At 33.4% G+C, this 23,710-nt stretch overlaps 1 protein-coding gene across 1 annotated transcript in view; it reads left to right on the forward strand.

The window, feature by feature from the left end:
- Positions 1-23,710, forward strand: part of LOC134263755 (multiple epidermal growth factor-like domains protein 11) — a 97,440-nt gene that overhangs the window by 41,363 nt on the left and 32,367 nt on the right. Inside the window, exons 6-8 of the mRNA XM_062746138.1 lie at positions 21,945-22,082; positions 22,435-22,572; positions 23,331-23,468. Of these exons, the coding sequence (XP_062602122.1) occupies positions 21,945-22,082; positions 22,435-22,572; positions 23,331-23,468 (414 nt within the window). The remainder of the gene's footprint in view (positions 1-21,944; positions 22,083-22,434; positions 22,573-23,330; positions 23,469-23,710) is intronic.

Genomic DNA, 23,710 nt, shown 5'->3' on the forward strand with positions numbered 1-23,710 from the left:
ACAAAATATGAAAAAAATGAGCTAAACGTCCTTCTCTCCCTTAAAGGTAAAGGACAAAGTAGGGTAAGACCCCTTTTTGGCCCTTGGTTTTGGGTGTCTTTCAGAATGATGCAACAGTTTATCCATAAAAACCTCTTGTCACCCCTGCCATAAAATGGGTATTACAGAGGTCACAGAGAGGTCAGGAAATACCGCGGTAGGTCACTTTTTGAATTTCCTTATCAGATTTGAATCTAAATTAGTGCACGTTTTAAAGCAAGCATCATTTTATCTTCTTAACTGTATAATTTCACAATTTTACCGGTGTTCTGATTTTTAAATCAAATAAGGTGCAAAATTTGGCCGTTACCCTATCTTGTCCTTTATTGGATCTGGGATTTTCGATGAATCCCAAGGAATGAAATAAGAGGATTGCATGGATGCAGATGATTCAGCTGGTTATCTTGGGAGTATATGTCTCAATGCAAAACCAGGTTGTACAGAAATAATTTAATTTGGTTATAACGCGTCATTTGTTAGGAGAAAAATTAAATTAAATTGTATAACCTGGGTTGCCTTTATGGTAATGGCTTACGTCAAAAACATATCAATCGGCTTGACGTTTTGTTCAAAATATGAACAACTTAAAGGCGTTTTTAAGGAAGAAATGGTTATATTTTCTATATTTATGATTGACAATTAAATTATAAGGAAAAATATTAAAAGCAACCCCAGTTATTATACTTCTATAGCCTGTGTTGGAGCTGTTAACACTTTTTTATAACCTGCAAAGCTTAAGCTGCCCCTATCCAGGTTAAAGAGTATAATTTTGGTTGCTACATGTATTTAATTAATTTCATAAGTCATTTACGTTCCATTTTGGATATTTAAACAATGAGAGGGTAGAAATACAAACGAAATAAAATTATAGGCAATTAACAAAAAAATGAAGTCCAATCTCTTATTATCAAGTTTATATTCACGAAAAAAAAAATAAAATCATCAAATTATTCTTGTCATTTTTTGCAGATGAAGAAAATTACATTTGCTTTTAGATAGAAATTGATTTGTTTATTGTCTTTTTAAAGACAACTTAGCATTAGGGAGACCTGCCTGGCAGAAAACCAATTTCACTTCCCAAGCCTGGGGAGCAGGCAGGGCTGTAGATGGGAAGTATACTGACCGTAGAGCACTTGGTAACCAGTGTACAATATCAGCAGACAGACAACAGACAGCAGAGTGGAGAGTAGATCTAGGGAGTGTGGTCAGCATCAGTCATATCAACATCTTTTACAGGACAGATAATAATCCTGGTACGTATTTTATAAGATGGATGCATGTATTGATTTCACATCGACAATATTTCTCAAAATTGTAGTAATTAATAATTTAATGAATTATTGAATTAATGGTTCAGAAGAAACCTCATTGATCGATATTTATGATATTCAATTTGTACCTTTGTATATAGGTTCCTACGCTTCTCGATTTGCTGGGTTTTACGTCTATGTCTCCAACACGACTTCAAAAGATGACGGAAAACTCTGTTTCCATGAATTGCAGACTGTAAGCGGTACACCTGAAGAAGATCAGAGGATCAACTGCTCCGTGTATGGACGATATGTTATATACTACAATGAACGTCTTAGCAATGTAGTGTATCCTTCCTACTACTCTCAGTATGCATTCAATGCACTTTGTGAAGTAGAGGTTTATGGTGAGTTCCAGCAGATACATGTAACTTGCAAGTATATCTTACATGATATGTGCGAATTTTCTTCGACAATGTCGTCCTTTTCTGACTTAATTTAAATTATTAGGAATGATAAAACTACAAATAAATTAGTTTATTACTACTAATAATGATTTGTTACATAGGCTGTCTTATCCGTGGATATTACGGAGACTATTGTAATCAGACATGTCCAGTGACGTGTCAGGGACAGCACTGTGATGCCGTTACTGGTAACTGTGTGAAAGGTTGTTTAACAGGATATCAAGGTCCGCACTGTAGTTATTGTAAGTGATGAAATAAAATGTATAAAAATGTGTGTTACTTTGTATCATATTTCCCTCTTTGTAATCAGTTTTTTTTTTTGGATAAATAATCCTTTTCCTTATTTTCCTTTGATTTATCATTCACTTAAAAATATATTACACATTGTCATTTTGTTCACAAGTAAATTTAGCCTTGGGGAGACCTGCCTGGCAGAAACACAATTGGCCAGATAGACCAGTAGAATGGGGAGCAGCGAAAGCAGTTGACGGGAAATATTCCGACCGTGGAGCTCTTGGAGGACAGTGTACAATATCAGTCGGTAATCAGCGAACAGCAGAGTGGAGAGTGGATCTAGAGAAAATTGTCAGCATTAGTCACATCCATATCTATTATAGGACTGATAATTTTGCAAGTATGAAATCTTTTATAAAATGAAAATCAGTTTTTTAATAGACTGGCTTCAGCTTAACTTACACTTTAACATAAACTTTAACTTAAAATTTTAGAATCTTACTATATACACAGACTGTATATGCTGACAACTTCATTGTATCGATAGTACAACTTCCGCAGTGATGATATAAACAAGACTGTGATATCCTTGTTTCATTGACTTATGTGCCAATCTCCTGACTCGATTTAATTTTTTTTCGGAAGTCAAGCTTGCGTTGGCGCATCGAATGATCTCAATATAGAGGTAGTAGGGCATATTGCCACAAAAATTAAGGGAATTTTCCGATAGACAAGTTGAAGACTTCACGTTTGTCATTATGTTACTGAGGTAAGTTACCATTAAGTCTTTGCTATTAAAACAAACGTCTATTAAACAGTTGTTTCTTATTTTGTTGTGTCTTTTATTTCGAGTTCATATGGATATTTCGATAGTCGACCATATGAATGGTAGTACATCGTCAATACCTTATATCTAAATGTTAACTTGAAGGGCACAAACGTCTATAAAATTATTTTTCATATGAATAAAAAATAAAACTACATGTACTAAAAAGCCATAAGAATTCGATATGATTGCTTGAAAACCTGTTCTCCATAAACTACGTATACAATGTCAATTTGGAAACTTGAGCATATCTTTGCTATCAAATCAGATTATTTGTGTGAACAATCAGGGTGATTTTCAACCAAAAAATTGTATCTCTCAGACAAATGACAAGGAAAAACCTCAAATTACATTTAAAAAAAAAACAAATGGGTATGGTGCTGTAAGCCTGTACTTTTATCTGTCGTTAAGGAATGGTTTTTACTATAATTAATTCCGTGATTCCATTCTTAAAAGTTCATTGGAGCTGACATTGTGACCGAAAACGATCGATCGACAAGACGGATATTGTCTTAGCTTATCAATTGTTTTTGTATACAAATTGGTGGTTATAATTTTTACACCTGACAAAACCGTACAAAGAAGACTGACTCTACAGGTAAGATCGGTCGAGACTGGATACTGTATACAGGGTTTTTTTCGCCCCGTGTTATTTTCGCCCTTTTTCACTTGCAAACAATTTTGCCCCGTTTTAAATTCGCCCAGTCATAGTTCTGTTTAAGAAATTATATGTGTAATTTGAATTCGCCCCGTTTTAAATTCGCCCGATGAAGAAGAGGGCAAAAGTGGCGAAAAAAAATTGGGGGCGAAAATTTCCCTGCATACAGTACTTACTCCTCCGAGTCAACGGATCCAACCTCGGGATGCTCTTTTTCCCATTTTTATTTCAGACGTTTTAGCTTAAATAATGTGAGGTATTTCAATATTTCAAATAAAATACTTTGACATATTCATAGCTGAATAAGTGCATTATAATTCCAGTGCATTGCCTTATCATATCTTTTACAATATTTTGACATATTCATAGCTGAATAAGTGCACTATAATTCCAGTGCATTGCCTTATCATATCTTTTACATTGATGCATAGAAAAAACTTCAATGTGACATTGCTGTTTCTATTATACAGAAAATCATTCTAAAAATCCCTGATTTGCTTTGATTTCAATAAAATTGAAATCAACTACGAAAACACCAACAAATGGCATTGATAATTTTTTTTATTTGTTTAGGCCCTGGTGTATACTACAACAGATTTGCTGGATTTTATGTTTACGTTTCAAACGATACAAATAAAGACAGTGGGCGCCTTTGTTTTCACGAAATGCAACAAGTGGACGGTACACCGACAGAGAACCAGACAATTAGCTGTCCTTATGACGGGCGTTACGTCATATACTACAACGAACGGAAGCCGGGTGTGACGTATCCTAGTTACTACTCTCCATATGCATACAGTGAATTGTGTGAATTGGAGGTTTACGGTGAGTTTTAAAATATACAATAATTTTCATTTCATATGCTATCGTCTTTTTAAAAGTACTTATATTATTTACCCATTTTCCTATAAAGACAATTCATATTTTTTCTTATACCTAACAGGGTGCCCTGAATCTAAGTACTACGGCCAGTATTGTGACCAATTATGTCCAGAAAACTGTCTCGAGCAAAGGTGTAATATCTCTACAGGATACTGTATTGAGTGTAATCCGGGTTATAAAGGACATCGATGTAGTGAGAGTAAGTAAATTTTAAAACATTAATTTATCATATGAAAAGAAATGCGCAATATTGGAAGTTAATGAAAGAGTGAATCGTTTTAAATGGATCTACATTTCCTTCTCATGTCATTTTCCCGCTAAGATTCATTTTTTTATATTCAAAGATACTATGTCAAATAATTTTGGATAAAAACTTCTGGTTCAACATTTGTTGAGTCACGTTTTGTCCGCCGTCACATTATGTCCGCCGTCACGAAATGTCCGCCTCTTTTTCGGAAAAATCGTCACGTTATGTCCGCCGTCACGAAATGTCCCCCTCTTTTTCGGAAAAATCGTCAGACTATGTCCGCCGCTACAAAATGTCCGCCTTTCTCCCCCAAAAATAGTAATATTATGTCTGCCACCACTAAATGTCCGCCTTTTCCCCCAAAACTCGTCACACTATTTCTGCCGTCACGAAGTGTCCGCCAATCATCCAAAATTGTCGTCACGTTATGTCCGCCCCTACAAAATGTCCGTCCAAGATTGAAAATAGTATCTTATTTTTCTTTTCGGTGGTTAATATATGTATCTTTAACCAAAATGGTAAAATATGACATATTTATAGATTTTTATGATATATTTTACTAATAACAAATCAAGTAATATCAGTTTGTTGCCTCTCATAACAGGAACATTGTGGTTTGCCGCTTGAGTCAAAATGTTTCTTGTTTTAAATACCTAACTTAAAGGTTTTGTGTAGATATGACGAGTTTAAACAGAAGTTCGAGCAACTATCACTTGTGTCGAAATTTCCGGGAATTAAAAAAAAGAAATGTTATACTTGTGTACATGTATTATGTACTTGATGGTTATTTTTTAAGGTATTACGTATTTCCTTTTCGTTTACCGAAAAGTTCGGTAAAATAAATGGGTATTACGTCAAGTGCGACGTTTCTACGTCTGTATTCATTGGTATCTTTTCGAATAATTGAATGGCCCTTAAAAGGGCCGTTTATTGTCAACTCCTAGGAGCGACTCTTGATGGTCTTGCTTATTGAAAGCAAGAAGAGGACTGTTCCCGCCTCGTTGAAGTGGGTCTCATCGGGAAGGTAATGTCTGGGAAATTTGACATCTATTCTGATATAGGTTCTGCCAAGGATTTTCTTCATCTTATTGTTAACAGTCCTACGCCTTGCATAAAACTCTTCACGCTGCAGAGGAAATCGAAATTTTCCTCTAGATACAATCTCTGTGAAGAAAAATTTCGGGTTGTCTGCAGCTGGGACTTAAGTCCTTAATTTGGTCGAAAAGGCTTGTCAGACAGTCAATGACTTCTTATAGTCAATGACTGTAGACGCCTTGGCTCCACTGGAAATGTCGTTTCCCCCTAAGCACACTACAACGATGTCCGGGTTGTACCTCAACATCTTGGAGATGATATTTGGACAAGGTTGAGAAGCTGTCATCCCACCAAGCATATATTTGATTAAAATAAATCATTTTTTCTCAAACTATTTATTTTCTGTCTTCAAATGTACAAAATACAGGTAAATCCAGGATGGGATTTAATTACTGTAATTAAATTATTATAAAAACATTTATTGTTATTTGCAAGAGGGAATAGCTGGAATTGAGATTTTTAAAAAGTAGAATAGGCAGAAGACATGCACCGGTGGAAGACAGCGCACTGATTGAGGGGCATGTCAAAATTACATCAAACGCAACCGAGATACCCCCTTTCAGGTAGAGACAGGATGTGTACAATACATTTAACTCTTTACAACTTACAGAATTGCTATGCAACATACATTGAATCCTCGCGTCATAAAAATATTACTTTAGCATTTCCCCGCAAGCACTTTATAGCCGGGTACAAATTTCTCTAAAGTTTAGCGTAAATAATATTCTGAAATAATATTTTAATTAGAAAATAACTTTTCTTATTTTATGAGATTCAAGCAAGTATAAAATAGTTGGAATATGGCAATAAATTGAAGATTAAATGAACTTTTTAAAGTGCGTGAAAATGCATGATTGCGGGGAAACGGTAAATGCGTGATTTTGCGTCAGAAATAGGAAATGGGATATGCGTTAAAATGCGTGACTGCGGGGAAGGGTGTTAATGACACCTCTGATTCTAAAACAATGAAGCCCTTTTCAACAAACACCTGAGGTTCACACCTTTTGTTTTATAGCATGGGAAAAATTTTAACTACAATTCAAATACAATGAAATTGCATTCAATTCCTGAGTTTCAGGAATTCTGAAATGCGTTCAACGTTCTCTTTCCATGTATTTTTTAAAAAGTATATAACTGATTCAATTCATAAACAATTAAACACGTCAAAACTGCTTCTTATTTCATTCTTGGAGCAAAAAGTTACAAATTTGACCATCATGAAGAAAATATCAGAAAAAAAACATCCCCCCTAACTAAAGATGCTAAAAACAAGAAATTGCATGCATTGAATAATCCGACAGATGCATCAAAACAAAGTTTATAAGAAAAAGTAACTTAACTAAGGTAATTATAAAATCAAAGACTGAACTATTTCGCTTAGAAAAATAAATTTTCAATTTTAACCAATTTGTATTTTATTTTTACATTTAAATGATAACATTATGCAGTATATGTACATTATCCCTAACACATCAATACACATTGGTTAAAATTGAAAAAAAAAAATTAATTCAAGTTAAAATAAACATGAAGACATAATAAATAGATAAAATTTTCAATTTTAACCAATTTGTATTTTATTACTCAAGCCCTAGAGGGGCTTGAGTTATCTAAAACGATGCTAGGTCATCGATTTACTCAGTTTAAAAACACGAAAATATAATATTTTTGTAGATAAAAATATTTCTAAAAACAAAAATGAAGCTTATCTTGAAAATGTCTGTATATTCATAGATATTAAGCGTTAAATGTCGGATTCTATTCTATGGCGAATGAACAATGAGTGAAGCTCCGCAGCCGCAACAGTTTCTATACAGAGATTTCGCGCTTTCCTTTGCGTAGGAATCTCAGGTAAATTTCAGTCGCCGACAAAGCATCCTTGGACGAGTCCACTGGTTACTTTGAAAGGGGACGCAGGTTACCCCATTGTTAACAAATTCTACAATGCATGGCCAGAAAATGTATGGCTGTGCCCCCCAAACTGGTATTTGCTTGTCACGGGCCTGCAAATAATGTGCACTTTGGGTGACAATAAAATAATAGCACAAAATATATTCAAGTTAAATTCTCCCTCATACGTTTGGTTTTTTAATTTTAAAATATAGTATTATCTTCAGCTTTGGTAACAGAACCTATATAACTTCTTTTGGATTCGTACGGAATATGTGTTGGACATGCCGCACAGCTAGATGAATCCGTAGTCACGTGGATTATTATTATCAATATCCCGCCTCATCTTATACCATCTTAGCTTCCTCGTTGACTTTCTACAGCTTGAGTATCTCTGACGTTTTGTCAGTATATACTTGTTTTTACATTTAAATGATAACATTATGCAGTATATGTACATTATCCCTAACACATCAATACACATTGGTTAAAATTGAAAAAAAATTATTTTTTAATTTAGTTAAAATAAACATGAAGACATGATAAATAGATAACATTGCCGGCTTTGAGAACATTCTGCTTGAAAATAAATCTGGAACGAGTTTATTTATTAAACAATTAGAGGATGGTAATAGAAAATCAATATAAATTCATCATCAATCTGTTTTAATTATTTTTCAACATAGATAATTATACTTACCCGATAGTCTTCATTTTTCTTATCAATCTGTCACGTGGCGCAACAGGGATCAAAGTAAAAACAGATACCTACCTGCGGCCAGATGAGACCGCGCAACGCTTCCCCATTGGATGATACAAACACGTGATCAATAGAAAATTTAGAAAGGGACAATTCTGAATTGGTTTGTTCTAGTCGGTAAAGGCATGGGGCACGTTTTACAAAAGAACTTACGACTAGGACCATTTTTTTTTTAATTTTGCAAAATTAAGAATTCTGTTTAAGATTATTCGCGTAAAACATCTTACCACATTTCTTTTAAAAAAGATTCAAATAATTTTGATATAAAGTTTATTAAAAAGTTATTTGTATATATATACAGTTAAAAAGTGTCAATTTTCTAAAAGAAAGGGCGTACTTTTATGAAGGCGGACATTACGAGACGATATTTACAATCCGGAATATTGAAAGACATTTCTTAACAACGGCGGACACAATGTGATCAGTGACGAGTTTACCGAGAAAAGACGAACATTTCTTGGCGGCGAAGAAAGGCGGACTTCTCTTGGCGGCGGACAATATTACGATTTGTTTTAGAGGGAATGTGGGCATTTTGTGGCGGGGGACATAATATTACGATTTGTCGGGAAGAAAGGCGGACATTTTGTGGCGGAGGACACAGTGTGACGATTTTTCTGAAAAGAGGCGGACATATCGTGACGGCGGACTTAGTGTGACGATTTTTCCGAAAAAGAGGCAGACATTTCGTGACGGCGGACATAACGTGACGGCGGACAAAACGTGACTCAACATCATCTGTTTAATTATTCGCAAATCCTTAAACCTGTGCCTAAATATTGAAAGGTAGGAGCTTTGACATTGTTTTCATGTCTGTTTCCTTTGGAATGTCTTTTCTGTTGATACAAACTATTGTGACCAATGCACTCTTACTAAAAAGGTAACCTGTTTTTCAAAAATACGACACGTACTCCACATGTATTCCTTTAAATTGTATCATAATTCTCCTTTCCTTTCCTTTGGATTTTTCTTCTTTTGAAAAATAACATCATGGCCAAAGTCTTTAATACATGTGCATTTTATTTAAAAATGTTATTACTGATTTTGCTGTATCATATGAAAAAAATAATTCTAAAGTATGTTTAGTTTTTGTGGGTTGTTGAATGATGGTACATGTATGGACAGTGGGTTTCATTAAACATTACGTTACATACATGTTTTTACATTAAAGAATGTGACGGTAGAATGTACGGACCTGCCTGTAGTCAGAATTGTGGTCATTGTCTACATAATACACAATGTCATCACATCAATGGGTCCTGTTCAGGAGGTTGCTCCGAGGGATACGAAGGATCTTTATGTCAAAAACGTATGAAGTTATAAGGGAAAAAAAACATTCATCCTATTATGAATGCTGAAGTAGAAAACATATTGGTACATGTGGATTAAACATGTTCATATTAAATTGTCATTTGATATGTAAGCGTTTAAGAATCGTTTGCAGTGATCATATTTCTAATATGTTATTATCTTTCTATATGTTAAACACTAAAGACTGTGGCACAATTGAAAAGAAAACATACCTAGTAATAAAGAGTACAGTAATTATGTTCCCCAAACGAAGTTGGGGAACATATTGTTTTTACTCTGTTTCTTCTTCTTATTATTATTTTTCTTCTTCTTCTTCTTCCTGGGTACTTTTTTGTCCTGGAGTGATCTTGTAAACTACACATCCGACTAAGGTGAAATGTTTTTAGGGTCAGTAGATATGTTATGTAGATTTGCTAAACGAAGGTCATTTTGCGCGCACGTGCTTGCAATAGTGCGCACGTGCAACACGTGAAATGACTGATTTAATTGATATAGGCGTAACTTTTTATCTTTTTGATGAAATGCTTTGAAACTCATAATATAAGGATATATTAGTAGCATAGACAATATGACTTGTTCAAAATAGCAAGATCTCACGCGCATGCACGTGCGCTTCGCTCTGATTGGCTGAAACTAAAGTCGCAATATCTTTCTTGTTTTTTGACGAAATCCTTTGAAATTTTGAACATAGCCATGCATAAGGATATCCTACAACATGGTATATAGCAATTATCATGAAAACACGAGCATGCACGTGCGCTGCAATCTTTTTGGCTGAAACTTTAAACAGCTATAACTCCCTTGGTTTTCAACCAAACAGGATGGGATCTGGAACATAGATAGATATAATGGACTTCTACAAGAAGGTATGGTCATCATGCACATGCATACACGTGCGTGTACGTGCGCTGCAATCTGATTGGCTAAAACTTTAAACAGCTATAACTCCCTTGCTTTTCAACTAAACGGGGTGGGATTTAGAACATAGATAGATATAATGGACTTCTACAAGAAGGCATGGTCACCATGCACATGCATACACGTGCGTGTACGTGCGCTGCAATCTGATTGGCTTAAACTTTAAACAGCTATAACTCCCTTGGTTTTCAAGCAAACGGGGTGGGATTTAGAACATAGATAGATGTAATGAACTTCTACAAGAAGGCATGGTCATCATGCTCATGTATGCACGCGGGTGCACGTGAAATGAGTAAAATCAAAAACACACTTGAATGAACGTATTTTTAATAATTTTGGATTAAATACTTTAATATTTAGTATATTAAAATATATAGATGTGTAGACAAGATGATATGGTCATTACGCACATGCATTCACATGCTCACGCGTGCAATGTTACAATTTGAATGAACTTGGTACACTTCTGGGTAAACGTTGTTAAAGTCTCAAATGCATAGATTTTGTCTTATTTAATGAAGCTGACAGGGAATATGGCACAAAAAGGGAGTTGGGGAGCGTTTGGGGAACATCTGTAACGGTCCCCGTTACAATTAGCACTAGTTGATTATGATTTGAAGAAAACATTTATTTCTAAGAATGTGACGGTGGAAGGTTTGGCCTGGAATGTAATACCACCTGTGGACATTGTCTTAATGGTGCTTATTGTAACCGCATTAACGGATCATGTACAGATGGCTGTTCTCCTGGATATAAGGCTTCCCTTTGTATCAACAGTAAGTAACAATAAATAACCAACATCACCTCGTGTCTAGAACTTAAAGATTACTTCAAAACCTACCAGAAATATATTCTGTTTTCAAAAAAGTAATTAAAAATTAAAGAAATGTTTTATTATTTGTTCGTTATATTAATGACCTAAACATTTTTGTCTACTTCTTGTGAAAACAAGTTTGAGTATAAATATCTTAAAGGAGAATGAAAATATATCATAACTTCAATTAAGAATGCGAGGGATGAAGTTACTTATTATCTTTATGTGATATGTGCGATCAGAAAAATAATTAACAACATATAAAACAATTCTTGTTCAGACCTTTTCTCTGCGGGACACGAGCCCCGTGGGGATCCGGGTTAGAATAGGTCCTCGGTACCCCCTTGCTTGTCGTAAAAGTCGAATAAAATGGGGCGGTCCTTCGGATGAGACCGTATAAACCGAGGCCCCGTGTCACAGCAGGTGTGGCACGATAAAGATCCCTCCCTGCTCAAAGGCCGTAAGTGCCGAGCATAGGCCTAAATTTGCAGCCCTTCACCGGCAATGGTGACGTCTCCATATCAGTGAAATATTCTGGAGAGGGACGTTAAACAGTATCCAATCAATCAATCAATCTGCGGGACACGAAGGAAGCATTAAAAAAATGACGAATTTTGAAGCAAATTTCTGAAATATATATTAAAGAATCAGTATTTAAAAAAAGTCGCTTATGGATTAGTGGAAGTAAAATTAATTTTTTTTACACTTTCTGGAAGAATGTGACGGCGGAAAGTTTGGCTTAAAATGCAATAAAACCTGTGGACATTGTCTTAATGGCGTGCACTGTCACCACATCAATGGATCGTGTTTAGGGGGGTGTTCTCCTGGATACAAAGGATCTCTATGTATCGACAGTAAGTGATCAACAATTTAAAGCTTATTTCAAGCTATGTAAAACTGCTTTCCATCAATATTATAACACATTATAAATGCATTTTAATATTAAGTCCAAATAATAATCCTACTCATATAATGTTTTTCCTGATTAAAAAAACAAACTATATGTGTCAATAACTGTAAAACAGTGATGATGAATATACATGTAAGCACATTGATCAGATGTATTAAAAATTATATTTAAGAATGTGATGGAGGATGGTATGGAGCATCTTGCAGAGAGGAATGTGGTCAGTGTTTTATTAATACTGCGTGTCATCATATCAACGGTTCTTGTAGCGGAAGTTGCTCTGCTGGATTTAAGGCACCCCTCTGTATCGACAGTAAGTTTTATTATTCATTCAGTGCTTACGATTTAAGACTTACTTCAACGGATACTTAAAGCATTTAATACATTCAAGCAAAATTAAAGTTCTATCGATATACAATAATTTTTTGGTGAAATGTAAAAAAAAAATACATGTATCTTTTTCTTTTGAGAAAAATATGAAAGCAGTAATATCTTGAAAAGGACCCTTTAGGAGATACTAAATCCCAGAAATTTATCAAAACTGCATAATTTGGTCAAAATTGGTGAAATTAATACCAAGGTAAAGGTCAAGAGGTAAAATTTGGTGGTGTCTTAGGAAAGATCTTGTCACAAGAAATACACCTGTGAAATATGAGAGCCATATTCCCACCCAAGATTAAGAGATCAAATCTTATAGTACCCAAAGACAGATCTTTTTACAAAGAATACACCTTTGAAATACTTTACTTTGAAATACAGTGTAACCATGTCAACGGTGCATGTTCAGAGGGGTGTTCTTTTGGTTTCAAGGGTTTACTTTTTGACCAAGTTATCACATTTTCTATTTTAAAGTTATTATTATGGAAAAATGCTATTTTTTGGACAAAAAATAACCCAGTATTGTAAAAAAAAACTGAATGATAGATTCAAAAAGGAGTACAAGTAGATGTGAGTCCATCCGAGAGGTCAGATCTTGCTTCAATTCAAGATAATTTTAATAAAAAGTCGAGTCAAGCAGGATTATTGAATTTTTTTTCTAATAATTGACCAGACTAAAGGAATAATATATAATAATATTATTAGAAGGCTTTTTACTGATATGGAAACAAAGTTGTTGAAATAAGTCTTCAGTGAGAAGAACGGAAAACTTACACGTGATTAAAATTTAATACGGACACCTTAGACGAATGTCGATGAACAGCTTTTTCTGAATGAGTAATATTAATACGCCTGTACCCATATGAAAATCATGTTGCATTTATTCACTTTGAGGTTTAGGTCATGAAAAGCAATTCCAAGAATTTTCTTTCGTTAATGCCTATCCAAAATGCAAAATTCTTTATTTCAATCCGAACAAAAGAGACAAACCATTTAACAAAACCATGTGAGGACGATTATCGAGTTAGCCCAATTTCGGCATCACCAACTAACTTTTACAATAAGTTTTTAGTTCACTACTGATCTAAACAGAGTAAATTGCGTTTCAAAGATATGTGTATTGATCAATTTTATTTTGCGTTCGTTCTTGATATCATAACCGTAAAATGTCGCCTGCATGGCGCAGTTGTTAGAGCGCCTGCTCTATAGACGCAGTATAAGGAGTTGATCTTTACAACACGGGTTTGAATCCAACGGCTATATGTGAATATTCGTCTTTCGGATGCAAAATATCATCTGAAGTCATGTTTAGCAGTAGGTACGGGTACAAAAAATCCCTAACCGTTCAATGACCGTTAGTGCTGAGTAAAGGTAAGAATTTGTAGCCATCCACTGGCAAGTTGTTGCGTCTCCATATAAGTGTAAAATTCTCGAGATGGACGTTTATCAACACACAAAAGAACCGAAATCAACTATAACTTCAAATTAAATCCGTCTGTGGGCACAAGATATAAAAAAAAATGAAATGGTCAAAGGAGTAAAAGGATAGACAAATCTATAATAAGACAATAAATATTTTCTAATGAAGAGCAGCGCAATTATAAGGATACAAATTATAGAAGGGTTCCCCTCCGGTTTCACGGAATATGTGGTTGTTCTAGACTATTTATTCATCAGAAAAAGTAAGTAAAAATATCTTTAAATAGTTTTAAAAGTAAGCAGACAAATACGTTGTCATGTAACTAAACATGCGCATCCTCAAAGACTGCAAATAAAAGTTGATGATGTGAATCATAGACCATTGTGTAGAGGAGATTTAAACACAAGATGAAACACACCCTTTAAGCTTGGCTTAATGGTGGCTTATAGGTCCTTAATGGTGGTTTAATGGTTGTCTTTAAGTCACCATTAAGTCACCATTAAGCGCCTTTAAGTAACATTTACACCACCATTAAGTTACCATTAAGCCATCTAAAAGTCCTTAATGGGTGATTAAATGTAGCTTAATGGTAGCTTAATGGTGGCTTAATGGTGGCTTACAGGTCCTTAATGGTAACTTTTAGACCACCATTAAGTCACCATTAAGCCACCATTAAGCTAGACTTACAGGTGCTTAATGTCCAAACTCCATTAAGCTACCATTAAGCTACCATTAAGCCACCATTAAGCCACCATTACGCAGTCGATATTACTGTTTTTATGGGTGAAAATTTATTATTATAGTGATTTGTCATCACAAATTATAAATGTTGAGTTCACACATATTTTGATTTGGTAAAAATAAATAAAAGAACGAAATTCAAAATTAAAAAAAAAACACCACACACGGGGCGCGAACTCATGACCCTTCAGTCAGATTGCAGTCGCCTTAACCATTGGACTAATTCCGCTCATGATATGTAAAGGAAAATATTAAACATGTATTTTGCATGTAATGTTTGTTTTGGTCTTGTAAAAGTATTTATTTTGTTGAACGTCTCCAAAGTCTTGAATTGATTTATTAATCAAACTATAAACATTTTTATTTATGGATCTTTTTAAAAGGCTTATATCACATTGTTACCTGGTTATTGTTTACAAAAACTTTTTTTCGAATATCATATTCAGTTAAAATTCATTTTGTATCATAATGGGTATCAAAATAATTGTCGTTTTACAATGAATCATAATTTTTAATTTGTTATATGCTTGCATTAAATTTAAAATTTTGTCAAAATAATTGATCATCAAAATCTGTTAGTGTACGTTGTGTATGTATAGTTTCCTGTTAGTTGACCGGGGACGGTGGACACCTAATTAAGGTCTATTGTTTAACCAGTCGGTACTGTACATTGTTAATCTTACCCCGTTTCCCAATGTGTATAAATCTGGTCGGATGTCATGTTTAATCTGATCGGCTGTTCTTCTGAAAATCGATTTTGAAATAATAATGATTGAAGACCGACTAGATTTTGACAGATACTTACCGCTGCATTATAAAAAAAGCAATAAGGAATTAATTCAAATTATTCATGATGTAAAAGTCAAACCTTGAAAACTAAACATTTTTTATACCTGTGGCCCCAGCCCCCCCACCCCCCCTTCCAAAAAAAAAGACAGATTTTTTTTTCTAATGCGAACATGACTTTATATTCCTTGGAATTATGTAGCAGAATATGTTGTTTTTAACACATGAAATAAAAATGCCATCTCTTTTTCTTTTTTTAAAGTAATATAATTTAATATTTGGTGTTTATAAATAAAAATAATTTTAAGAACAGATTGATTTTCGGTAGTGACAAATTAAAATATTTCACAGGGGGCTGGCCCCGGCGTGTAATAATATAATTATTTATTTTTTAAAACAAAAATCATATACACAAAAAATAAAAACAATGTATGTAATAATTATTTATTCAAGAAAAAATCATATGCGGTAATAAGATAAAAAATTCTTTTTTATTGATACTGTAAATGATTAAAATAAAATATTAGAAACCGGGAGCAAGCCCCTGTTAGCTAACTTTATTCTCAGTGCCCGAGATTTGGTATGTTGACATAAATGTTACTTAAAAATTACGATCGAGACAAAATTATAAATCACAAAAAACAGATTCTGCGTTAACTAAAAAAGTTAGATCGAAGATTTGATATAAAATGCGTAAAACGTAAAAGTTTAATGAGGTTTGACCATTAAGTGACCATTAAGCTCGGCTTAAAGGTGGCTTAATGGTAGCTTAATGAAGTTTGGACATTAAGCACCTGTAAGTTGCAGCTTAATGGTGGCTTAATGGTGGCTTAATGGAGTTAACTTCTTTAAGTACCATTAAGTCACCATTTAGCCACCATTAAGCAATTGCTTAAAGGTGGTCTTTCGTCTTGTGAAAGATTAAAAAAAAATGATAAAAATTTTATTTTAAAAAAAAAATATTTTAAAAAAAAGAACAGATAAACAGACAGACAAAATATTACTTATTAGCAAGACGTAATCCTCGAGTTTTTTCAGATTCAAATACCATAATTTGATCAAACGTGTTTCAATAAGCTTCATATGGTGGTATTTTCTGCCCCCAAAGGTCTGAAAATTATACCCACTTGTCATATTTGTTTTTTGTCTTGTCAAAGAATTTTTTCGACTTTTCAGGTCTCATATTTCTGACAAGTCGATCTTAGTATCCGAGTCAACATTAAAATCTGACAGGTTAACATATTATTTTAAAAGTCTTAATCATTATGCGAGAAGACAACATAATATCTGAGAATTCAATATGTCAAAAAATGGTGTAAACCTTTTAGAAAAATATATCTAATTGTCATAAAGTTGTAAAGGCTATCATGATGACAAGTACATGTGATTTAACATGTTGTATTGAAAAGATATTGAGTTCCTGTTCGTGATTGTCTTTATGTGACTATTTGATATAATTCAATGAAATGTAGCCATAAACATTTTACAAGTTGGGTCAGAAATATGCCACAAAAATTTCAGATCAGGTAAGATGATCAAGTGTTCCATTAGCATGTATTAAACTTTTTACATTTAGTAATAGGAAACATATCAAAAAATATTACAAGACTAGTTTTTATAGTAATTTACCGGATTAGAAAGATTTCATATAGACAGCATTTTAAACAATGAAGTTGAATGAAAGTAATTTGAATTAAAATTGTATTAGACAGGATATGGGAATGAACAACATCTATATAAGTTAAGATTCAGAGTTCTAATATTATAATGAAAAACATCAGTAGTGTGCGTTTATTAAGTATATTTCATCCAGGACATCTTGGGTTTTTTAAGTAAGTAACGTATTATTCATAATATATAATATCAGATGCGAGGAATAACATAACCAATATATTAAAGAACAATGCTCTTAGAATGTCTTTTCTACAGAATGTGACGACAGAATGTTTGGAGTTAACTGTACTAAGTCCTGTGTTCACTGCTTAAACAATGAACAATGTCATCACATCAACGGTACTTGTTTACAGGGATGTTCTCCTGGATACAAGGGACCGGGCTGCAAAACTAGTAATTTATTATCATCTTTGTATATAAGGGTTTTAACAAATTTACATATAAAAGAACTTGTATATTCCACACTGATAATAATATATCTTTGATATGTATTCAAATTTAGCAAATTTTAAATGCAGAAAATAATAGATAAAGGGATATAAATTTATTAGCATCTAAACATTTACAGGGAAAATTATAGCATAATTGTTAATATAATTTTTTGTATTTAACAAAAAATGAAAAAAAAAATGTAATTTCAGGAAAATCATCATTTAGATACAAAATAGAGAAATGGTCATTGAATTTTTAATTCCCAAATGTAATAAAGCATTAAAAAAGAAAGACAATGTCCTTAAGATTCAAAGTTGTTTGAGTACGTGCAATGAGTTGAAACTCTGCACGGAGAATTTGGATTCTGCATATGAGTGGAGCAATTTATTTGAAGTGTTTAAAGTGAGTCATGTGAATATGCACAATCCCCATTAACAGCTTTAAAGCAAGGTTTTTCCAATAGGGCAAGTAAAAGAATCACTCTTATTAGATAAAAACTTTGCTCACATTCAAAAGTGCTGTGAAATGGCTTTTTTTCTCAATTTATGGATAATTATTCATTATCGTTTTATTATTCGCATTTAATCAGGGACAGTTCGGAATGTCAAGAATTCGAATCTCGAAAACGACTGACTCAAGTTGATAAAAAGTATTTAGCAAATTTCCTTCTCCATGCGATCTGTACTTTTAAGTGAAGTTGTGGGTCCTTCGGATAAGTTCTTAAAAACAGAAACCCGATGTTTCGTAACGTCTCTAAATGACTGAACATTCTTAATTCGACTTTAAGCAAAATAAAATTAATTAATGAATAAGATACAGAGTTTTACATGCCACATAGATATTTTTTTTTTTAAAAATCGCTGAATAATGTCTCGTTCGTAACACGGGGCTTTAGCGTGTCAATATATAATTATTCTTATGTAATTGGATTTCTAAAAAGGATAACTTTATCCAGTAAAAATGTTTGCTTTAAAGGACAAGATAGGGTAAGACCAGTATTTGGCCCCCGATTGTGGGTGTCTTTAGAATGATCCAACAGTTTATCCATAAAAACCTGTTGTCACCCCTGCCACAAAATGTGTATTGGTTTTAAAATTTAGAATATACAGGGGTCACAGTGGGGTCAGGAAATAGGTCAATGTTCGACATTTCTCATTTTATGCAAATTTTCATCAAATTTACAACACATTTTCTTTCGGAAAACAGAGCACAAGCTTGCCTATCTACCAAATTTATATATTTTATACACTAATATCAGATGCAGTTTATGTGAAAAAATCTCAGATAGGCAAGCTTGTGCTCTATGTTTTCCGGTGAGAAATGTATCCCAAATATTATGAAATTCCACCAGCATTGAGGAAATTCTGGAAAATGCCCTATTTCTGAACCCTCTATTGGCTTCCATGTAAGCTTTGAATAAAAATTAGTGCTTGTTTTAAAGTAAGCACCATTTTAACTTCTTTACTACAAACTATCACAATTTTACCAGTGCTCTGATTTTTACATCAAATAAAGGGCCAGATTCGGCTGTTATCTTGTCCTTTATCAAGAAGGCAAAAAAGACAACCTAAAAATTTGTTTTCTAAATACAAATCTTTGAAAATATCTAGAATGTGATGGTGGGATGTATGGTATAAACTGCAATAAAGCCTGTGGTCACTGCTTAAACAATGAACAGTGTCATCATATCAACGGTAGTTGTTTAAAGGGGTGTTCTCCTGGATACAGGGGACCGGGCTGTAAAACAAGTAATTCATTATCATCTTTGTTTATTAAGGACATACGCAAGGTACCTTACCTACTGATAATTTTTTCAAGATATTCTTAATTAAAGACGAAAATGCCATTAGATGTTCATAGATAAAAAAAAAATCAGCATGCATTACCAGGGGTTTTTGGAAGATATCAAATTATGAAATTTTTTGTATTATTCAAAGAAAAGAATACAAAAATTACGAAACATAAATTCCTGATTTTTCCTATCAAAATTTATTTTAGAAGAGGTGAACAAATCCAAAGATAGAGTAATTATAGACATTAAAAATATTGGACACAGGTCCTTCATTTAGTGGAACTCTTCAACTCAAGGAGTTCAAACTACGTTGCATATGACCTTAAAGAAAAAACCATATAAGAAAAGAGATAAATTTGCACCTGTACAATATGTAACAAAGTGATATACTTAATGAAAAAATGAAAGTATTACCACCTTTATAAACAGTTTATATAACTTTTATAGTATATAATCTAATCAAGCATAAAGAAAAAGAACAATAATTTTGATAGAGTGTGATGGAGGTATGTATGGATACAACTGTAACCAAAGCTGTGGACATTGTATGAACAAAACCAGGTGTAACCATGTCAACGGTACATGTTCAGAAGGTTGTGCTGTAGGATTCAAAGGATTGCTTTGTGAACAAGGTACTTGTCAACAATATCCAATGCCGAAATGTCGTTCATTTCTCTCTCAGACACCTCTGCAATGGGCTCACGTCAAGATTTTTGACATAACCTATCAACCGAGGATATTTGCAGGATTATTTCCAATTAAATTAATAGTTCTGGGTAAATTTAGTAAATATATATCTAAAAATTCGGACATAAGCATAGAAATTGAATTATAATGAAGTAAAACAAACGTACTATTTCTCATGTTTATCACTGTGATATGCACAAGCGAACGACCGAGGAGAATGTATGAGCCGATGGTAGACAGTGACTCGTCAATACAAATGTTTAAAAATATAGAGGTACGAGACTCACTTACTGACAATAGAAACAAATAATTAAGAAATACTTTCGGGTACATACAGGGGATGTGTAGTGGGACTATTTTACTGACGGAGCGCACCCTTTTCTTGGTAAAATGTATTTTTAAAGAAGACAAACATAGGGTGATTGAATTGTACTCCCTTCGAGCAACTATTAAAAAAAAGAGAACCGCCGACACATGGCTGCAAAATTGCCGACTTGGCGTTAAACAATATTCAATCAATCAATAAAAAAAAAATATTCAAGGTTGTTTGAATTGGTGATTATATTGGAAACCTTTCAAGGGGACTGAATTTACAGGGAAAACATTTTATTGACCATTGACACTGTAAAAGTAAGGCCTTTTAATTTCTAATTATCCAATATTCCAAAACTTTTGTACTTGTATTGATTGTTTTTTAAATTTTCAAATATAAACTCTACGCCTGTTATACTTGACAATCATGGGTCTCCCCTTAAATGTTTTATCTACCACGGCAAGGCATTTTTAGTGTAATATGTATTAAACATCATTCCCGTAAATTCAGACCCGCCAGAGAGGATCATTTCCTTATCTTTGGTCATTCATATATATCTTTGGGTAGATTTTTGTTAAATACAACAAATCAGAAAAGTAGGAAGGGGCTAAAAAAAAAGGAAAAAAATATACAAAAAAATTACCCATTCATCCATTTTCAAAATTTATTTTCAGAGTGTAAGGGCAGGATGTATGGTGTTAACTGTACTCAATCCTGTGGTCACTGCTTAAACAATGTACAGTGCCATCAAATCAACGGTACTTGTTTACAGGGATGTTCTCCTGGATACGAGGGACCCCTCTGCAAGACAGGTAATTTGTTATTAATCTACATTGAATCAATTTTTATAAGGAATATCAATATTTCATTACTAATATATACCATAATGATTTTCCTTATTATTTATTAAGATTTGCAAAAGTTATATAAGAAAACTATTTGATAAAAGAATAGAAACATTAACATATTAACGAAAACAGAGAAAATGATATGGCACCTGATCCTACCTTTCATGTTTTTGAGGTCCGTGTTTGTTCTGCTCATTTTTTGTTTTGTTTTATGGAATTTTGGTCTTGAATACTGGAGGTTATCTCTGTATGTTTCATGATAATGGTTAATAAAAAAAAAATAAAATATGCAGAATGTGATGGTGGAATGTATGGTATTAACTGCAATCAAGTCTGTGGTCATTGCTTACATTATGAACAATGCCATCATATCAACGGTACTTGTTCAAAGGGATGTTCCAAAGGATACAAAGGATATCTCTGTAATTCTGGTATAGTATCAACATCCCTGTTCTTCCCAAAACCTTGTAAATATTTTATTGGGCTATTTGTATATAAACTACGAATCGTAGAATTTTTGTTTTCTAATTGATACAAAATAAAACAGATTATGAGGGAAATTTCTTAATTTAAAAAAGCGTGTGATGGAGGTATGTATGGAAACCACTGCAACCAAAGCTGTGGACATTGTATAAACGATGCTCAGTGTAACCACGTCAATGGTTTATGTTATGAAGGGTGCTCTGTAGGATTCAAGGGATTGCTTTGCGACAAAGGTATCGTGTTTTCAAATTTAATGTCAATTATACAGTGCAATTAGGAATTTAAAAAATGTTTATGAACATCAGTTTTTGAATGAGCCTTATCGATATGCAAACCTTCTCAGAAAATGATATTCTTATTGGTTAAAGAGGCATATTTCTTATAATTGACCTAATAATTGAGATAACTGTAAAGTACATGTATAAGGTGAAAAACAATGTGTATTCCTTTATTCATTAGGGTAATTGAAATACTCTTTCACGCAGGACTCCAGTGATTGATTTGACATGTACCGGCTTAAGTTAAAACCGAATATCTTGCATATGTTTAATAATTCTTTCAAAACCTTTTTTAATTAATATTCAGCATGTGACGGTGGAATGTATGGAATTAATTGCAATCATGTATGTGGTCACTGTATGAATGATGAACAATGCCATCATGTTAAAGGTACTTGTCAACAAGGATGTTCTCATGGATACCAGGGATCACTCTGCAACATTGGTATGTTATTTTTGTAGGTTTTATTGGGAAGGGGCTGGTGGTTTTAGAATCCGTGTGTAGAATTGGTTTTTGACATCCAGATCTAAACTATAACATACATACCCAGAAACGTATCGAATTTTGTTTGCATCTTCTGAATTTCTTTTCTGCATTCGTTCATAATCTCTCATATTACATGTAGATATCCAAACATTTATATTTCATGTTCCCCAACTGGGGTTTTATTGTGAGAAACAACAATAGAGAGGCTCTTCATTTTTATACCATATATAACTTTCATTGACTTCAGTGTACGTGCCAGGTTTGGGGAAAATCTACCGTCCCGGTATTTTTCAGGGGCCGTCTCTCAAAGTGCAGGTACATTTACTATGGGATTGTTTAGGAATGTGCCAAATTTTCTCACTTTATAGCAAATTATACAAATACTACAATATGATGAATAATATTAAATTGTACATTATATGTAAGAAACATAAAATCCTACTGTCTTGTTTTCAGAGGGGGCATCTCAAAATGCTTTTATCTTTCATAACATTCTTCATACATCTGATTTAAGAACTTCACATTATCATAACGTCAAAAACGGATCATTACGACGTCAATCTTCCTATCAGATGAAAATTCGTTTCGAAAATTCATGACATAAAATTACAATAGAATTTTTCAGTCAGTAATTTCTTAATTTTTATTGATATTGTTAATCAAGTGAAAAAATGGCTTTTAAAAAGTAAAAAAGCGATAAGTATCATTTTTAATAGAGTGTGAAGGTGGAGAGTATGGTTATAACTGCAATGAAAGCTGTGGACATTGTATGATCAATACCACGTGTAACCATGTCAACGGTACATGTCCAGGAGGGTGTGCTGTAGGATACGAGGGGCCTCTTTGTACGAATGGTATATAATAAACATACGTATTATTTTGTAATGATTGTTTATCTTCATTTTTTTTAATTTCATTTTTTTTGTCTTGAATATATTTTCTTATGTGTGCTTTATCATGAAACACTTCAATATCTAGTTTTTGGTGGTCAGTTTTTTAAACGGGTTGACCATGTCCTTCAAACTGTTAATTGATTTTATAGTTTGTAGACGATCGTACTGGGGAGTCAATTGTAAAGAGACCTGTAAGACGGAAT

Source organism: Saccostrea cucullata, unplaced genomic scaffold, assembly GCF_032062105.1.
Source record: "Saccostrea cucullata isolate Sc308-1 unplaced genomic scaffold, CSIRO_AGI_Scuc_v1 ctg1192, whole genome shotgun sequence".
Lineage (NCBI taxonomy): Eukaryota > Metazoa > Mollusca > Bivalvia > Ostreida > Ostreidae > Saccostrea > Saccostrea cuccullata.